This window comes from Heterodontus francisci, chromosome 15 (genome assembly GCF_036365525.1).
Source record: "Heterodontus francisci isolate sHetFra1 chromosome 15, sHetFra1.hap1, whole genome shotgun sequence".
NCBI classification, from domain to species: Eukaryota; Metazoa; Chordata; class Chondrichthyes; order Heterodontiformes; family Heterodontidae; genus Heterodontus; species Heterodontus francisci.
Window position 1 is genome coordinate 13,421,105 of NC_090385.1, and position 19,724 is coordinate 13,440,828.

General features: G+C 42.0%; 2 protein-coding genes across 3 annotated transcripts in view; both read right to left on the minus strand.

Annotated features, from left to right (window-relative positions):
* Positions 1-16,207, minus strand: part of LOC137377485 (LON peptidase N-terminal domain and RING finger protein 3-like) — a 35,793-nt gene extending 19,586 nt beyond the window's left edge. Inside the window, exons 1-6 of the mRNA XM_068047123.1 lie at positions 15,315-16,207; positions 9,621-9,739; positions 9,382-9,504; positions 8,404-8,559; positions 6,477-6,702; positions 5,644-5,728 (exon numbers count right to left, since the gene is read on the minus strand). Coding sequence (XP_067903224.1) covers positions 5,644-5,728; positions 6,477-6,702; positions 8,404-8,559; positions 9,382-9,504; positions 9,621-9,739; positions 15,315-15,936 — 1,331 coding nt within the window. The 5' untranslated portion in view covers positions 15,937-16,207. The remainder of the gene's footprint in view (positions 1-5,643; positions 5,729-6,476; positions 6,703-8,403; positions 8,560-9,381; positions 9,505-9,620; positions 9,740-15,314) is intronic.
* A 2,294-nt stretch (positions 16,208-18,501) lies between these two features.
* The window catches only part of commd5 (COMM domain containing 5), a 56,383-nt gene continuing 55,160 nt past the window's right edge, over positions 18,502-19,724 (minus strand). Inside the window, exon 7 of one of the 2 annotated variants that reach the window (XM_068047126.1) lies at positions 18,502-18,892. In XM_068047126.1, the coding sequence (XP_067903227.1) occupies positions 18,790-18,892 (103 nt within the window). In that variant the 3' untranslated portion in view covers positions 18,502-18,789. The remainder of the gene's footprint in view (positions 18,893-19,724) is intronic. The other variant, XR_010976423.1, reaches the window with a different exon arrangement.

Genomic DNA, 19,724 nt, shown 5'->3' on the forward strand with positions numbered 1-19,724 from the left:
CGTGCTGGAATCAGATTGACTATTAATTTTCTAAAGGGAATTGGATAAATACTTGAAGGGGGAAAAAATTCAGGGAGACGTGAAAGAGCAAGGGAGTGGACTATTGGCTCTTTCAAAGAACTGGCACAGTAATGATGGCTGTGTATGATTCTATAGAATTCAAATTCTTTATTCGCCATGTGCACCTTATTAGTTATGTTCTGTAAATCTGTTTTAGATGTTGCTATAAAGATCAATGTCGTCAGCAAATCTGAGATTGTTTAAAATCTTCCATGTAAGGAAACTCCAGTAAGATTTGCAGTATACTAAATGTAAACACCTGATTTGTGGCAATGATTTACAACAGTCTTGACAAGTAAGACCCATGTCTGTTGAAAACCTTAGACAGCACAGAGTTACAATAATTCTTTCATCAGAACGAAAAAGACTTGCATTTCTATAGCACCTTTCACAACCTCAGGATGTCCCAAGGCACTTTACAGCCAATTAAGTATTTTTTTTTAAAGTGTAGTCACTGTTGAAATACAGGAAATATGACAGCCAATCTATGTACAGCAAGATCTCACAAACATCAATGTGATAGTAACTAGATAAACTGTTTTAGTGATGTGGTTGAGGGATAAATGTTCACCAGGACACTGGAAAGAACTGCCCTGCTCTTCAATATAGTGCAATGGAATTTTTTACATTCATGTGAGAGGGCATATGTTTCTATCAAATTCCTTTTCTGTTTTAATAGAGGTGTTATGCCATGCCATGACTATTAAAACAGCAAAAGGAATTTGATATGAATGTGTTATTTTTTCTTATTTACCATGGTATTAGTCTTGGCTCAGTGGCAGCACGCTCACCTCTGAGTCAGAAGGTGGTGGGTTCAAGATACACTCCAAAGAATTGAGCATCCAATCTAGGCCGACACTTCAGTGCTGCACTGTCAGAGGTGCTGTCTTTCAGATAAGAAACGTTAAACCTCTCAGGTGGATGTAAAAGATCCTAAGGCTCAATTTGAAGAAGAGCAGGGCAGTTCTCCTGGTGTCCTGGCCAATATTCATCCCTCAAACAACATTCAAAACAGATGATCTGGCCATTTATTTATTTGCTGTTTGCGGGAGTTTGCTGTGTGCAAATTGACTTGGCCGTTTGCTACACTACAATGGTGATTACACTTCAAAGTACTTCAATGCTCATTAAGCAATTTGAGGCATCCTGAGGTCATGAAAGGTACTATATAAATGCAAGTCTTTCTTATTTAAACTATTTGAATGGTGTAACTTCCATGTTGAGTGATGTGGCACATTGGAGAGTCTGGCTGAAAAGCTAACTCCATTAATATGTTGCCAACTCTTGACTCTCTCCCCCTCCCCCCCCCCCCCCATTAGCTCAACACTAATTAATCTGATTATTGTCCTTTGTGAGTCCGCACTTGGAAATACTTTGAGCTGCTTTGAGCTCTAAGAGGATGAGAATAACAAGGCAGAAACCTGAAGAAGCGGGAATTCTACTAATTTCGCCAGCTGTTGTATAGCAGGAGGAAAACACCAAGGTCACACTCCATGTTCAGTTTACAGCTATTGTAGTAACTCTCTGCCACGCATACTAGCTGCACTGACTCGAGTATGCTGTCCTATTTGAGGATTTTGTTTTTGATTTTTTTTTTTTGAAGAGCTGCAATCACACATCTCTGACTGCACGCAAGTTAGGTTGATCAACTAGCCTATGATTATAAACCAGCATTGTCCCCTTACTGAACTTGGTATGGTCTATATAGACTTCCCAAAGGCGTTTGATAAAGTGCCAGATAAGAGGCTTGCCATCAAAGTTGAAGTCCATGAAATAAAAGGGCCAGTGGCAGCATGGATATGAAATTGGTTGAGTGACAGGAAACAGACAGCAGAGGTGAACAGTTGTTTTTTAGACTGGAGGAAGCTATACTGTGGGATACTAGGACCACTGCTTTTCTTGAGGTGTGTTAATGACTCAGACTTGGGTGCACAGGGCACAATTTCAAAATTTGCAGATGACGAAAATGTGGAAGTATTGTGAACTGTGAGGAGGATAGTGATAGACATCAAGAGAGCACAGACAGCCTGGACAGGCACGTGGCAGATGAAATTTAATGCACAGAAGTATGAAGTGATACATTTTGGTAGGAAGAACGAGAAGAGGCAATATAGACTAAAGGCTACAATTCTAAAGGGGATGCAGGAGCAGTGAGACCTGAAGGTATATGTGCACAAATCACTGAAGATGGCAGGGCTGGTTGAGAAAGTGGGTAAAAAGGCATACAGGATCCTGGGCTTTATAAATAGATGCACAGAATAAAAAAGCCAGGAAGTTATGATGAACCTTTTGGGAGAGACTGAAACTAAGGGGCACAGTTTAAAAACAAGGGGTCGCCCATTTAAGACTGAGATTAGGAGAATTTTTTTTTCTCAGAGGGTTATGAGTCTGTGCAACTCTCTTCCCCAGAGAGCAGTAGAAGCAGGGTCACTGAATGTTTTTAAGGCAGAGGTATAAAGATTCTTGACAAACAAGGGAGTCAAAGGCTATCGGGGATAGGCAGGAAAGTGGAGTTGTGTCCACAAACAGATCAGCCATGATCATATAGAATAGTGGAGCAGGCTCGAGGGGCCGAATGGCCAGCTCCTTCTCCGAGTACGTATTTTAACTTGTATAAATCACTGGTTCAGCCTCAACTGGAGTACTGTGTCTAATTCTGTGCACCACACTTTAGGAAGGATACGAAGGTTTTAGAGAGAGTACAGAAAAGATTTACAAGAATGGTTCCAAGGATGTGGGACTTCAGTTATGTGGATCGACTAAGGAAAATAACTCCAGGTCTCTAAAGAGAAGATTGAGAAGAGATTTGATAGAAATGTTCAAAATCATGAGGGGTCTAGACAGAGTAGGTAGAGAGCAATTGTTCCCATTGGAGGAAGTGTCAAGAGCCAGAGGACACAGGTTTAAGGTGATTGGCAAAAGAACCACAGGCAATATGGGGAAAAGCTTTTTTATGCAGCAAGTGGTTAGGATCTGAATGCACTACCTGAGACGGTGGTGAAGGCAGATTCAATTGTGGCTTTCAAAAGGAAAAATTGGATAACTATCTAAAGAGAAAAAAATTGCAGGGCTCTGGGGAAAGGAGAGTAGGACTAGCTAAATTGCTCTTGCAGAGAACTGGTACAGACTTGTTGGGTCAAATGGCCTCCTTCTGTGCTGTAACAATTCTAAGATTCTATAACCGTCCATTATTATAAACCAGGATAGCCCCCTTAAGGGTCTCATGAAATTGAGGAACTTAAGAATATGATTATTCGCAAAGAAATAGTACTGGAGAAATGAATAGGATCTGATGGCCCAGTTTTAAAAGAAGTTGCAACAGAGACAGTGTACTCATTGGTTTTAATCTTCTAGAATTCCCTATTGAAAGATAGGAAACATAACCCCACTTTTCAAGAAAGGAGGGAGAGAAAAGAATACAGGAACTATAGGCCAGTTAGCCTGGCATCAGTAGTAGGCACAATGCTAGAATCTATTATTAGGCATGTGTTAACACAGCACTTAGAGAATCATAATAATGATTAGGCAAACTAATCGCAGATTTATGAAAGGGGAATTGTGTTTGGCAAATCTGCTAGAGTTTTTTGAGGTTGTAGCTAGCAGGGTAGATGGGGGGGGGGGGGGTGCGGGGGAGGCTAGCGGATGGAATGTATTGGATTTTCAAAAAGCATGCAGTAAGGTGCTGCACAGGAAGTATTACACAAAACTAGGGCTCATGGAATTGGGGGAAATATATTAGCATGGATTAAGGATTGGTTAACAGACAGAAAACGGACAGGGATAAATGGGTCATTTTCGGGTTGGCAAGCTGTAACTATCGGGGTGCCACAAGGATCGGTGCTTGGGCCTCAGCTATTTACAATCTATATCAATGGCTTAGATGAGGCGACTGCTTGCCTGTTATCCAAGTTTGCTGGGAAAGTAACCTGTGAGGAGAACACAAAGTGACTGCAAAAGGGTATAGACAGGTTGAGTGAGTGGGCAAGAACATGGAAAATGGTATATAATGTGGAGAAGTGTGAAGTTATCCATTTTGGAAGGAAAAATAGAAAAGCAGAATATTTTTTAAATGGCAAGAGATTGGGAAATATTGGTATTCAGAGAGACTTCGGTGTCCTTGTACATGAATCTCAAAATTAGCATTCAGGTACAGCAAGCAATTAGGAAGGAGTCTCAGTGCATTTGGAGTATGGTGTACAGTTTTGATCCCCTGACCTAAAGAAAGATATAATTGCATTGGAGGGAGTGCAACACAGGTTCACTAGACTGATTCCTGGAAGGAAAGGAATGCTGATGAGGAGAAATTGAGTAGGCTAAACCTGAAGAATGGAGGTGATCGCATTGAAACAAAACATTCATAAGGGGCTTGACAGGGTAGCTGCTGAGAAAATGTTTCCCCAAGTTGGGAACTCTAGAACACGGGATCATAGTCTCAGACTAAGGGGTAAGCCATTTAGGACTGAGATGAGGAGAAATTTCTTCACTCAAAGATTGTGGATCTTTGGAATTCTGTACCCAAGAGATCTGTGGATGCTCAGTTATTGAAGATGTTCAAGACAGGATTGATAGATTTTTGGATACTAAGGGGATTAAGGGATATGGGGATACTATGGGAAGATGGAGTTCAGGTAGAAGATCAGCCTCAAAGAGCTCAAAGGGCCGAATGGCCTACTCCTGCTCCTATTTCTTACGTAAATTATGTAATGAACTTACAATGACAGTTATCTACACAGGAGCCAATCAGCATGTGTCATCACTGAATTTTGAGATGTGCTGAAGCATTGAAAGGTGGTATATAATTGCAAATACTGAGGGAGTGCTACACTGTTGGAAGTGCAGTCTTTCATATGAGACATTAAATTGAGGCCCTTTCTGTTCTCTCGGTTGGCTTAGAAGATCCCATGGCAGTATTTCGAAGAAGAATGGGCAAAATTCTCCCCATTGTCCCGGCCAATATTTATCCCTCAACCAACACCTAAAGAAAAAACCCCAGATTATCTGGTCATTATCACATTTCTCCTTCTGAGAGCTTGCTGTGAAAATTGGGAACTAGGTTTCCTCCATTATAACAGTGACCACACTTCAAAAGTAGTTAATTTGCTTTAAAACATCTTGGAGAGTCCTGAGGTCATGAAAGGCGCTGTATAACTGCATATCATTAATTCTAAGACAACAATCATGTCGGAAGGGTTAAGAACAAAGAACAAAGAACAGTACAGCACAGGAACAGGCCATTCGGCCCTCCAAGCCTGCGCCGATCTTGATGCCGGTCTAAACTAAAACCTTCTGCACTTCCGGGGACCGTATCCTTCTATTCCCTTCCTATTCATGTATTTGTCAAGATGCCTCTTAAACGTCGCTATCGTACCTGCTTCCACCACCTCCCCCGGCAGCAAGTTCCATGCACTCACCACCCTCTGTGTAAAGAACTTGCCTCGCACATCCCCTCTAAACTTTGCCCCTCTCACCTTAAACCTATGTCCCCTAGTAACTGACTCTTCCACCCTGGGAAAAAGCTTCTGACTATCCACTCTGTCCATGCTGCTCTTAAGTACTAAAAGACTGGCAGAAGCCATCATGTACCTCATACACAGGGAACACTCCAGGTCAAATGCATCGACGAGCTTCGGTAGGACATCATGTTCTCTGCTTGGACTCTGTGTTCTGGCTACATGTTTGAATAAAAGATTTTAAACTACACATCTCAAATACTGTGGCATTAAAGAAGAATGAAAATTATTTCGTTCAATACTAATTATTGACAACAGTTAAAATAACCTTTGCTCATAATATAATGCGCTATTAGATAGGTTGTTCCTTAGATTGCAATGAAGAAAATATCCTTATTACAGGGATGGGAGTTTCAGGTGCTAAAACTGTTAAGAATTGAGAATGGTCAGCTGCAAATAGTGAGACCACTGATGAGTGGTCTTTGTGGAAAAATGGATGGAATGGCAGAATATGGTCCTTAAAAATACCAGAAAAATCCTGGAAAATCTTGTAGCCTGGTATTGTCATATTACTTGTTCCTTTGGTGTGTGAACTACTATAAGATTCACAGGATAACAAGTAATATCCAAAGAATATATGAGTTTTTACTATAACTTAAATTAGAACATATATACACACAGGAGCACATCTATACACATTTCTCTCTGTCGAGCTATACCCACAACTCTCTGGTCATGTGTGACACGACATCACTTCCTCCAGTGACTCAAAGTGCTGGCACAACAGGTGTAATATAAAATAAAATTTGGCTTAGACAACCAGTGATCTCACTTGTAAACAGTAAGGATTGCAGAAAACCATCTCCAAAGCACTGGTGAAAATCCAGGTATTAAAAAAGGAAATAGACTTATTCAGGTACGCTCATGCAGTGACTTCCTATGGATCAGATTGACTGAATACTGTACCTCGTTTGCATTTGTTGTAGCTATCGGTTGTTCCAGGTTTATCTTCTTTCATAATATTATGCTTTGTTTTCAAAATATTCTTTTTTTCAGGACGAGTTGGTTCAGTGGGTAAATTTTTCAGTGTGTCTTCATTGTCACTCATCACTTGAGCTGGCTTGGCTAAATTACAGTATGAGTGAGCCTTCCATTCTTGTTTGGTGTCAACGCAAGCTTTATCTACATTTACCTTCAAGGAAAAAAAAGTCACAATTCTGAAACTCAGAATCTTACAATGCATGATTGGAGTTCTCTATATTTCAAGCAATATTCTAACAGAACAGTATTTTTTATTCATCTCTTTAGTATTTGTTAATCCATCAAAGAATTAGCGTCCAAAAGCAAAATACTGCAGATGCTGAAAATCTGAAAGAGAAAGAGAAAATGCTGGAAAAGCTCAGCAAATCTGGCAGCAGCTGTGAAGAGAGAGAATTCATATTTCAGGTTGAAGATCTTTTCTCAACCTGGATTTTGTTCCCAGCCCAACGTTGGGTTCTGTGGTGGGGGGTGGGGGAGGGAGTGGGAAGGGTGGCAGGGGGGCGATGGTGGTGCCAGAAAATCAAGAGCGGCATCAGCCACCATGGAAACAGACACCGGGATTGCCCCGCCTGATCTTCCCAGCGGCAGGGAAGCTCCGTGGCGACCCCTCTGTGACGGGACCTGAGTTTACATGTTTAAATTACACCTTTGCATGAATTAAAATGTAATCTGCAGCGATCTTCAGCACAACATGTGGCACTCACGCGCCTTCACTTTCCCGCCCAGGGAAAGCTGGTGCCACCGAGGTGGGGAAAAGGGCGAACTCTGCATTCTGTTTTATTGAGGGTGGGGAGAAAGTGGTGAACTCTGCATTTTGTTGTGGATGGGGTCGGGGGAGGTCGGTGAAGGAGTGAACTCTGGGTTATGGCGTACTGTTTGAAGGGTTGGCAGCCTTTTAAAAATGGCACCAGCACCCTGCTCCTTCAACAGGTGATGCCATGAACGGCGTCGCCAAGGCCGCCCCCGGCACATGATCGGGAGGGGTGACCACCGTGCATATGTAAAGTGGCCACGGGATGCAAGGTCGCAGCAGCGTGGGGCGCTTGTGCAGCAGCTGCCATTTTCTGCATCCGCCGCCACTCCCAGCAGCCGGAGAACAAGATCCCAGCCCGCTAATTCTGTTTCTCTCTCCACAGAATTAGCATGCCAGCCTAGCTGGCGAGCAGGCTTCACTCAGAAATTCATGGTTTCAGAACCAGTATAGTTGGCTTGATAAAGTGTTTACCAACCCAATCCAATTGGTCCCATTTCCAGATGTTTTGACCGTTATTCCCACGAAAAGAATCTGACAGCATGATTTACATTTACTAGCCTACATTGGTTCCTGGTGCCTTGATTTTAAAATTCTCTTTCCTCATATTTAAATCCCACCATGGCGTTGGCCTCCCATTTTCCTTTAAGGCACTCCAGCTGTGCAACCCTCCGAGATTTCTCCGCTTCTCCAATTCCAGCTTCCCATGCGTCCTCCAGTTCCTTTACCCACTACTGGTAGCTGTGCTGTCAGCTGCCTAGGTCCTACGATCTGGAATTGCCTTGCCCAAACCTGTCACCTGTTTCACCTCCTTTAAGATGCACCATAAAACCTACCTCTTTGGCCAAGCTTTGGGTCAACCTTCCTAGTATCCCCTTCTTTGGCTCGGTGTCAAATTTTGATTATACTCCTGTGGAGCAGCTTGGGATGTTTTACAATGTTAAAGGTGCTACATAAATGCAACTTCTTGTCTTTGTAGATGTAAAGTGATGAATTACAGAAGAAGCATGCAAAGGAAATTCAGTAAAAAGCCTCACCTCTAATCTTCCAAGTAAGTATCTGAGTTCAGGATGAGATATGACAGTGTCCTATTACACGTACCTTGCATGAATTTTCAAATACATTGCTGGAATTTCTGGAATTCAGTGAGTTCAGGACAATTCCCTTAATTCGTGAACGTGGAGACATAAGTTGCATTATGTCGGGTAACCTTTGGAGCATATTATCAGCAATGGGCGAAAGCAGGTCACACAGGATCTGGAAAAGTGGAACAAAGAAACATGGATTTAATATGATTTTAATTTGATTTTTAAAAAAGGTTGTGATGTCACTTGAATTCCAATGTCCTGCATACCAGTTGTTTACGGATTGAGCTATTGAAATATAATTGGTTGAAGGAAATGTAACATTACAATTTATCTCATATTTCATAAACTTTAATCACAGTGACAGGTTCAATAAAAGGATCAAATTTCATGTTTGAAAAATGACAAGAGTAATCTACCAGAAAAGTAGACAAAAAATACTTTCAATATAATACCAGCAGAAGTTGTACCCAAAAACAGAATGAATTCCACATTTATTGCTTTCCACGCCGGGTTCGCAAATTAAAATAAACTTTAATAAATTGAAGAAAGAAACAATGTACAGGCTGAGAAAAGGGTCACCATTAATACAAAGTGAATGACCCACATGATGGGAGAGTGCAGAATAAGGGGGCATAACCTCAAAATTAGAGCTGGACGGGTGATGTTACACCTGTGGAAATCTCTGCCCCGAGACAGCTGTTGGTCAATTGAAAAACTGAGATTTATCGATTTTTGTTAGATAAGGTTACTAATGGATACAGAACCAACTGAGTAAATGAAGTTAAGATAAAGATCAGCCATAATCTAATTGAATGGCAGAACAGGCTCAAGGGACTGAATGGCCTACTCTTGTTCTTATTTAGTTTATTTTCTACTAATTTGATCTTTAAATATTCCATTAAGAACTTATAAATTGATACTAAATTAAACTATCTTTATTTTGCATATCTAACCTATGTGTTCCAGCTATATATTATAAATGTTTAATTACCTTTTGGGCTTCCATTTTTGCTGTTTTATTTTCTGAATCTAAAGCGATACAAATTAGATACTCCTTCAAAGCTTTGTCCATTTTCTGTAGCCCAGCCAGTGCTTGTGCTTTTCTTAAGTGACCCTAACAACAAAGCACATTGGTTGTTTAAGATGCAAATATTGCTCATATTACAACATGACCATGATGGTCATAATGATGAAACAAACTGAAGAATGCAGAGTTTTTGGAAATCTCACCTTAGGCCAGAAAGGCTGGATGCTACAGGCAGCACTTCCATCACATAGTGCATCTTCGAAGCAGTTCATACTCACATAAATCTGTGCACGATTGCTCCACAACAAATGGTCTTTGGGTGCTGAAAACAAAGCACATATTGAACAGAAAAGGATGCAAGAAATTGTCACATCATTCATTTTATAATACGTTAAGGTTCACTGAGATATATTGGTAGAATAATTCACTGACTGTGCTTTCTGCTGAAATGATCTTCAGCCTGCAAGTATCAATATCCCTCTTTCTTGTTAGTGCTCCAAGGCCAAAATAATTAAACTCTGTTCTCCCCACTGATTTTGATGGACCTACTGTGTTTTCCAACATTTCTTCCTGCTTATCTAAGGATGTATATGGATGTTTCATTTGAATGTAACTTATCACATATTCCTTGGTGTATCCATGCACTATCCATGGTATTTCCAAAGTAACTACATTTGAACCTTACTCTTATAAACTCATTGGGACTGGAAAAGTAATTTTTAAGAGGAATCCAACTCTTCAATTATAAAATAATAAGAAATTAGCAGCAACAATTTATTACAATAAAGCTTGACTGGAGCGATTATAAAACGTCCATCATTACATAAAAGTCAAATAAAGATACAATATCTTAACTATTTATAGTCATGTACATGCAAAACGATAAAAAAACTGTTACAATGAAAACCTTTCAAATGGCATTTGATTACATCTTAATTACAAACTGACTCTTCTGCAATAGTGTGATTTCAGGAACGCACAGTTTGAACAATCACATTGTGAATTTCCAATAATTACTCCAGAGTCTTTGGCAATCAAAAACTCTGAGTCAGGACCAGAGAAAACAGATGTGAGCATATAAACCATTTAATCCTGAGTGATTCGAACCTTAAAATCATAAACAGATAGTGGTGCAAATATTTTTTAAGATGTACACTTCTTCAGTCTCACTCAGGTGGGAAAACAGAACTCGGGTTACAATAACTGCACCTTCATGAGGAACTTTCTTCATTCTATGAATTTCCTTTTGGAAGGAGGGACCCAGTTAGAAATTTGAATTTCGCTCTAAACTCACTGATTTTTATTTGTGAATTCATGAAGTAATTAAAAGAGGACTTGTTAAATTGCTATATATTTTTGTTGTGGTGCCCATATGAAGATCTGGTGCATTCGGCAGGCAAAGGGTTAAACGAAAGTGGGCATTACCAGTACCCCAAATGGTAAAATGCTCGAGATGCATTCCAAAGGTGCTAAGTTTTGAATTTTAAAAAAATTCATTCATGGGATGTGGGCGTCGCTGGCCAGGCCAGCATTTATTGCCCATCCCTAATTGCCCTTGAGAAGGTGGTGGTGAGCTGCCTTCTTGAACCGCTGCAATCCATTTGGGGTAGGTACACCCACAGTGCTGTAGGAAGGGAGTTCCAGGATTTTGACCCAGCGACAGTGAAGGAACAGCAATATAGTTCCAAGTCAGGATGGTGTGTGACTTGGAGGGAAACTTGCAGGTGGTGGTGTTCATATGCATTTGTTGCCCTTGTCCTTCCAGTTGGTAGAGTTCGTGGGTTTGGAAGGTGCTGTCTAATGAGCCTTGGTGCGTTGCTGCAGTGCATCTTGTAGATGGTACACACTGCTGCCACTGTGCGTCAGTGGTGGAGGGAGTGAATGTTTGTGGATGGGGTGCCAATCAAGCGGGCTGCTTTGTCCTGGATGGTGTCGAGCTTCTTGAGTGTTGTTGGAGCTGCACCCATCCAGGCAAGTGGAGAGTATTCCATCACACTCCTGACTTGTGCCTTGGTGGACAGGCTTTGGGGAGTCAGGAGGTGAGTTACTCGCCTCAGGATTCCTAGCTCTGACCTGCTCTTGTAGCCACAGTATTTATAGGGCTACTCCAGTTCAGTTTCTGGTCAATAGTAGCCCCTAGTATGTTGATAGTGGGGGATTCAGTGATGGTAATGCCGTTGAATGTTAAGGGGAGATGGTGAGATTCTTTCTTGTTGGAGATGGTCATTGCCTGGCACTTGTGTGGCGCGAATGTTACTTGCCACTTATCAGCCCAAGCCTGGATATTGTCTAGCTCGTGCTGCATTTCTACACAGACTGCTTCAGTATCTGAGGAGTCACGAATTGTGCTGAACATTGTGCAATCATCAGCAAACATCCCCACTTCTAACCTTATGATTGAAGGAAGGTCATTGATGAAGCAGCTGAAGATGGTCGGACCTAGGACACTACCCTGAGGAATTTCTGCAGTAATGTCCTGGAGCTCAGATGATTGACCTCCAACAACCACAACCATCTTCCCTTGCGCTAGGTATGCGGGATTTCCCCGATTCCCATTGACCTCAGTTTTGCTAGGGCTCCTTGATGCCATACTCGGTCAAATGCTGCCTTGACGTCAAGGGTAGTCACTCTCACCTCACCAGTTCAGCTCTTTTGTCCATGTTTGAACCAAGGCTGTAATGAGGTCAGGAGCTGAATGGCCCTGGCGGAACCCAAACTGAGCTTCACTGGGCAGGTTATTGCTAAGCAAGTGCTGCTTGATGGCACTGTTGATGACACCTTCCATCACTTAACTGATGATTGAGAGTAGGCTGATGGGGCGGTAATTGGCCGGGTTGGACTTGTCATGCTTTTTGTGTACAGGACATACCTGGGCAATTTTCCACATTGCAGGGTAGATGCCAGTGTTGTAGCTGTACTGGAACAGCTTGGCTAGGGGCACGGCAAGTTCTGGAGCACAGGTCTTCAGTACTATTGCCGAAATATTGTCAGGGCCCATAGCTTTTGCAGTATCCAGTGCCTTCAGTCGTTTCTTGATATCACGCGGAGTGAATCGAATTGGCTGAAGTCTGGCATCTGTGATGCTCGGGACTTCAGGAGGAGGCCGAGATGGATCATCAACTCGGCACTTCTGGCTGAAGATTGTTGCAAGTGCTTCAGCCTTATCTTTTGCACTGATGTGCTGGGCTCCCCCATCATTGAGGATGGGGATATTTGTGGAGCCACCTCCTCCAGTTAGTTAAATAAAAGAAAAATACTGCGGATGCTGGAAATCTGAAATAAAAACAAGAAATGCTGGAACCACTCAGCAGGTCTGGCAGCATCTGTGAAAAGAGAAGCAGAGTTAACGTTTCGGGTCAGTGACCCTTCATCGGAAGTTAGTTGTTTAATTGTCCACCACCATTCACGGATGGATGTGGCAGGACTGCAGAGCTTAGATCTGATCCGTTGCTTATGGGATCGCTTAGCTCTGTCTATCGCATGCTGCTTACGCAGTTTGGCACGCAGATAGTCCTGTGTTGTAGCTTCACCAGGTTGACACCTCATTTTGAGGTATGCCTGGTGCTGCTCCTGGGATGTCCTCCTGCACTCTTCATTGAACCAGGGTTGGTCTCCTGGCTTGATGGTAATGGTACAGTGGGTGATATGCCGGGCCATGAGGTTACAGATTGTGGTCGAGTACAATTCCGCTGCTGCTGATGGCCCACAGCGCCTCATGGATGCCCAGTTTTGCATTGCTAGATCTGTTCGAAATCTATCCCATTTAGCATGGTGGTAGTGCCACATAACACGATGGAGGGTATCCTCCATGTGAAGGCGGGACTTTGTCTCCACAAGGACCGTGCTGTGGTCACTCCTACCAAGACTGTCATGGACAGATGCATCTGCGGCAGGCAGATTGGTGAGGACAAGGTCAAGTATGTTTTCCCCTCTTGTTGGTTCCCTCACCACCTGCCGCATACCCAGTCTAGCAGATATGTCCTTTAGGATTCGGCCTGCTCAATCAGTAGTGGTGCTACTGAGCCACTCTTGGTGATGGATATTGAAGTCCCCCACCCAGAGTACATTTTGTGCCCTTGCCACCCTCAGTGCTTCCTCCAAGTGCTGTTCAAACATGGAGGAGTACTGACTCATCAGCTGAGGGAGGGTGGTAGGTGGTAATCAGCAGGAGGTTTCCTTGTCCCTGTTTGATCTGATGCAAGAGTTGATGTTGAGGACTCCCAGGGCAACTCCCTCCCTACTGTATACCACTGTGCCGCCACCTCTGGTGGGTCTGTCCTGCCGGTGGGACAGGACATACCCGGGGATGGTGATGGCAGTGTCTGGGACATTGTTTGTAAAGAAATGATTCCGTGAGTATGACTATGTCAGGCTGTTGCTTGACTAGTCTGTGGGACAGCTCTCCCAACTTTGGCACAAGCCCCCAGATGTTAGTAAGGAAGACTTTGCAGGGTCGACAGGGCTGGGTTTGCCGTTGTCGTTTCCGGTGTCTAGGTCGATGCCGGGTGGTCCGTCCAGTTTCATTCATTTTTATTGACTTTGTAGCGGTTAGACACAACTGAGTGGCTTGCTGGGCCATTTCAGAGGGCGTGTAAGAGTCAGCACATTGCTGTGGGTCTGCAGTCACATGTAGGCCAGACCAGGTAAGGACATTAGTGAACCAGATGGGTTTCTTGGCCATCATTAAACTAGCTTTTTAATTCCAGATTTATTAATTGAATTCAAATTCCACCTTCTGCTGTGGTGAGATTTGAACCCATGTCCCCAGAGCAATACCCCTGGGTCTCTGGGTTACTAGTCCAGTGACAATACCACTACGCCACCGCCTCCCCCATATCATAGGATATTGCCAGTAGTGGCTTGTTTGGGTTGGCTACACTTTGCCAACTCTCAGTCCAGGTACTGGATGAGATGTACAGCAAAGTGAAATGAGGAGGTCAGTCAGGAATATTCCAGAGTGCCTTTCCTTCTCTTGGTCCTGGGTTTGTCTCCTCTCGCAGGCAATTATATAGCGACAGGAAGGCTGTCAGTTGAAGGGGGTCTCGTTATGAAGCTTCAGCCATCGTGAGTTTAGTGCAGCCTTGATGGGCTAGTTGGTCTTTTCCTGTCCATCATTTTCTGTACTGTCTGACCCTTCCAATCGATGCTTTCAAAAGGTAGTTGCAGAACTATAACTACAGCAGTGATAGGGAAGCTTTACTCTAGCTGGCTCATTATCTATTTTGTCAGGTGCATTACAAATGGATAAACAGTGGTCTCAAATATTTTTAACATTCTAGACAACTGCAATTATCAGCCTTTTGAGAGCCATTTTTTGATGGAGGAGTCTAAATTTAAAGTTATTAATACCATAGAATTATTCTTAAGCCCTAGCTTCCCTATTTTTAATTCATTTTTAAAACGCTGCAATTAACCTGAATTGCAAATTAAAAGCTTCAGCTGGGAAAGTTTGTGTTCGACCCATTTCCTTCACTCAGGTTACATAACAGCTGCTACCTAACCATAGGACAATATGACAAAACGGTCAAAAGGCAGGATCACATCTTATGCAACACGCCCTGTTTTGTTAACCTCAATTAAACCTCCCGCTTCCCTAAAACATATTCCCAATGCCTTCTCCATCTAACTGCCAGCTTATAATCCACATATGTTCCCTGTGACTTTGTAGGGCAGCTCTCCCCATTACACTTTTGCTCACTTCTTTTTCCACTACCTCGTCCAGTAAAATTTAATTGTGCAACTTTTGTACCTGTAACCGTGACGCTTTGAAATTAATTCTGGACACTTAATTACTTCCAAACGTTTGCAATTGTCAAAACACAGACTTTCACTGCCCCAATTCACACTGTTCTAAAGTACTAAAATGAGGTTAAAACATAATATTAATTGCACATTACCTAACGCAATTGCTTCGTGATACCTCTCTAAGGCAGCCAGCGGTTTGTTTTTCTTATATAGGACGTTCCCTTCATGTCTAAGAGTTAGTGCTCTGGTCTCTGTCGGGAAGTACTTGCCTAAGAAACTGTTTAAAACCACGTTAATTCTATAGGCGCCCGCGGCGGGGAGTTTCTCTTTGCAAAGTTTGCAGGAGGGTGATGAGGCTGTGGTTCTCTCTCGCTCCTTCTCCAGACAGTTCTTGCAGTAACTGTGACCGCACCGGAGGGTGACCGGCTCGAACAAGGTGCCAGTGCACTTCAGGCAGCTCAGCAAGCCCTTGGAGGGCGGCTCTCCCTCTGCCCAGCCCTCGCTCCCCTTGATGCTGTCGGCCAGGTATCCGACCAGCACCTCCAGGTGCTCGGCTCGCAGCCTGCCTTTCTGGGACAGGAGCTGGTACTCCTCCAGGGCTTCACTCAGCCGCTCTCCTAGCACCAGGCAGTGGGCACGCTTCAGGCGCAACTCCTCCGTCTCCTCGGGCTGGCACTGGTGGTAGATCTCGGCGGCCAGTTGGAAGTTCCTCGCCCTGAAAGCTTCTGCTGCCAGCTCCAGCATCACCTCCACCCCGCTGCCTTCCGAAGCCATACTGGAGGAGGCAGTGGCAGTGGGGAAAGGACTCAACCCTTAGTAAGTCCTCACCTCACAGTGACACCACTATCATTCTGTGGCTCCCAATACCTTTTAAACCCCCAATTCCGATGGAAGAGAGAACCTTATGCACAATGAAAAAAATGTGTTACATAAAGCGCGATCACATGACAGCCGTTCGCAGCCTCTCATTGGCCTGACTCAGACTGTTACAAAACCAGCAAGTTCTGTAACATTTTGTTTATTTTGAATTATTTTCGAGGATTTGCACGATTGACATCTTTCTCTCTCGCTCTCTTCCCACTTTACCTTTGAAGCTGTTTCTTGTTTGTTCCCCATAGACAGTGCCCTATAATTATTGAGAAACTGTAACAGGTCATTAATAGTGTGTAAATGTGCACACCCATTTTCAAGAGCTAAATATTTAATCTGTGCGAAAAGACAACCAAATATTACAATGCACCATCCCCACAATATAGAAACACATTGCACAAACATTCGATACCGATGCTCCAACGCTGAAATGCGTCTTTACAGCTCTTGAAATATTTTTTCAAGGGAAAATGTTTTAAAGTGACACTTTCGGCGTTTTATATAAATCTGTTATCACACTCACTGTTTCAGCATTAAAACTGAAATGTATACGAGTTGCAAACCAAACCCTTGTCAATACCCTCTAACAAAATGTGAGATTCCCTATCTTTTATCATTCAGCTAGCCTGCAAAAAATACATTTGTGAAACAGTTCAGCTAATAATTGCCGCCAATGATTTTGATCCAGTAACTTTTATTCAGTGTGTTCCCTTCGTTTGGCGACTGTATGTGTAGTGTAGATTACATCATCTCTTATGTAAGGCAATGCCGTAGTGCCGTTTACATAAAACGGTGTTGGAACTTTTTTGCGTGGGTAAGAAAACAAAAGATAGCTAGAGACACGTGAAAGCAGGAGGTATTCTCCTTCTGGAAGAATTAGAGCACTAACTGAGTAATAAATTAAAAGTATTAAACCTGTGAAGGCATCTAGCCATAATGAAGGGTTATAAGGTTAAAAGAGTTTTTTTCCTATGAAAGAGGGGTTAAAATAATAAAAAGTGTTCATCTTCCTAAAAGGTTAAAAAGTTCATCTCTATAAAACTAAATGAGCCTCTGAGTGAAAAAGCTTGTCTCATCCTAGAACTATAAAGGCAGCTTCTGATAAGAGGGATTTGCTCCCAAAGTCATGAACCTCACCACATGGTACAACATTGAATATATAGTTTTACTGATAGCCCTAAACTGCAGTCAAATGAATTTTTGACAAAGCTAACCTAACCCAAAAAGTGAATTATAGTCTTGAAACACAGTTAGATGACTAATGAAAAATTGAGAATCACAAAGTTTGCAGCTTGACTTTCTTAGAAATCAAAGAGGCCTGGACCTTACCTAGAAAATAACAATTATACAACCTGTCTTAGGAAACAAAGAGGACGGACCTTACCTAGAAAATAACAATTGTACAACCTGTCTTAGGAAACAAAGAGGATGGACCTTACCTAGAAAATAACAATTGTACAACCTGTCTTAGGAAACAAATAGGACTCACCTTACCTAGAAATTAACAATTATATAACCTGTCTTAGGAAGCAAAGAGGACTCACCTTACCTAGAAATTAACAATTATATAACCTGTCTTAGGAAACAAGAGGACGGACCTTATCTAGAAAATAACAATTAGACAGCCTTATTTGGGAAAGAAAGGGGGCCGCACTCACTTACATTTGAGATAACACCCCCATGCATAAGAAATTAGTTATGCAACTTGGAAAACTGTATAAATATTGGGAGCACACATTACATTTTTAGATTCATTGGACTCGCTCCAGCGTCTCTCATGGTAAAGTAAGACTAATGGAATGAGGTAATGATAACTCTACCCCTAACTGGGATAGAGGTATCTCACTAACTCTGTAGTCTTCTACTCGGAGAATTAAGGTGTTACTTTAATAATTGACGGATATCCTATTTTAATATTATACTGTAACAATATTTGTATTTTTAAAAAATGGATTCTCTACTAGAATAAAATTGTATTTTTTATCTTTTCCTAGAACTATTAATGTTGCAATTGAATTGCATGTTCAGTTCTTTACTAAACTTTTATATAATTTAGAATTTATATTGTCTCACATAGTCTTCTTTAACTGCTAACTCATGTACCTGTCTCCGTGTACTCTTGGGTGGGGAGGTACATTACTGAGGAGAGATTCCCAGATGCTCATAAAATCTGGGTTATTATAATTTGGCTGAAACTGTTTTAAAAAGGCTGTCTAGAGGATGGTAATATTCTCAGCTGGTTCCTTTCCTTTGGGAGGGCTAGATCAGTTCTTCAGACCCATTCCCTTCATGTCTTTAGTATCTTTAGGATCTGACTTTCTCAATCTTAAATTGAGAGTGATCATCTGAGAAGTACGCCTGATCCAGGATAGCCCCAAAAAGGGGTTAGGATTATAATCCACCGCAAACCGACAGTATATAAACAACTTTGGTCTGCCGAATTAGTAATCACAACACTGCTGGAATGGCTGCAAGAGTGTGTATTTATTCAGATGTAAATAGGGCAAATTCTGGCAGTCATCAATACTTGGTCAGAAAAAAAATCAAGAGCCTTCTTGAAATCAAATACATTACAATAACAAAAGCAAGAAAATGCAGTTTAATTTTCTAATAAAAAGCCTGAAGTCTTGACAAAAAGGATATTGGTTACATAATTGTGTTTCTATTTTGGTTTGAGAACTTGTCATCTCTCTCTATCGCACACGCGAGGCATCCCAAAGCACTCTTGTATATCACTGTAAACAGCATGTTGATTCATTATATAACTGTAATGTGCCACTGATGTCCAATCCAGACTTTGAACCAAAATGGGGAGGTACATAGCTGTAATGAGATTACCCAAATTGTGCATGCACCATTTCTGAAAACAAGAATATTTAAAGGTTACTTATGAAAGACTATATATTTACATAAAAATAAAAGCAAAATACTGTGGATGCTGGAAATCTGAAATAAAAACATTAAGTGCTGGAAAAACTCAGCAGGTCTGGCAGCATCTGTGGAGAGAGAAGCAGAGTTAACGTTTCAGGTCAGTGACCCTTCTTCAGAACTGCTATATATATATTAACCTGTTGTGTTGTCAGATTTCTACAGGCGTCTCCTTTTCCATTAGAATTCTTGTATTAAACTAAAGTGAATTGCAACGACAAAAGGAAAGCACCCCTGTTTAGTTGGCCCCGACATTCATTCTTACCTCTGTATGGGATCTAAAATGGGAGAATAGATGCTCAGATGGAAAAGTCACGAACTGGGTATTCCTTGGCTGGTTAAGAAATTACAAAAACGATTCTCCAAATGCATCCTATCCATCAGAGTACAGTTACGAGCTGTAAATCACAGTTAGGCCAGTACAGGCTCTTTTCCTAAACATCACCAACAAGTAAAATAATGGAAACTATTCGAAGGAGGATGCTGGAAATGTAGATATTATAGCAACAGAGTAATAAAAAGCAACCAGCAATGATATAGAAAGGGGTTCCTGCTCAAAACTATTGGTAAGGTAGGGAGTTCCAGAATTTTGAGCCAGCGATGAAGCTACTGTCATATATTTCCAAGTCTGGATAGTGAGTGACTTGGAGGGGAACTTGCAGGTGATGGTGTTTCCATGCACCTTTTGCCCTTGTCCTTCTAGATGATAGCAGTCATGGGTTTGTAGGATGCTGTCAAAAGACGCTTGGCGAGTTGCTGCTGTG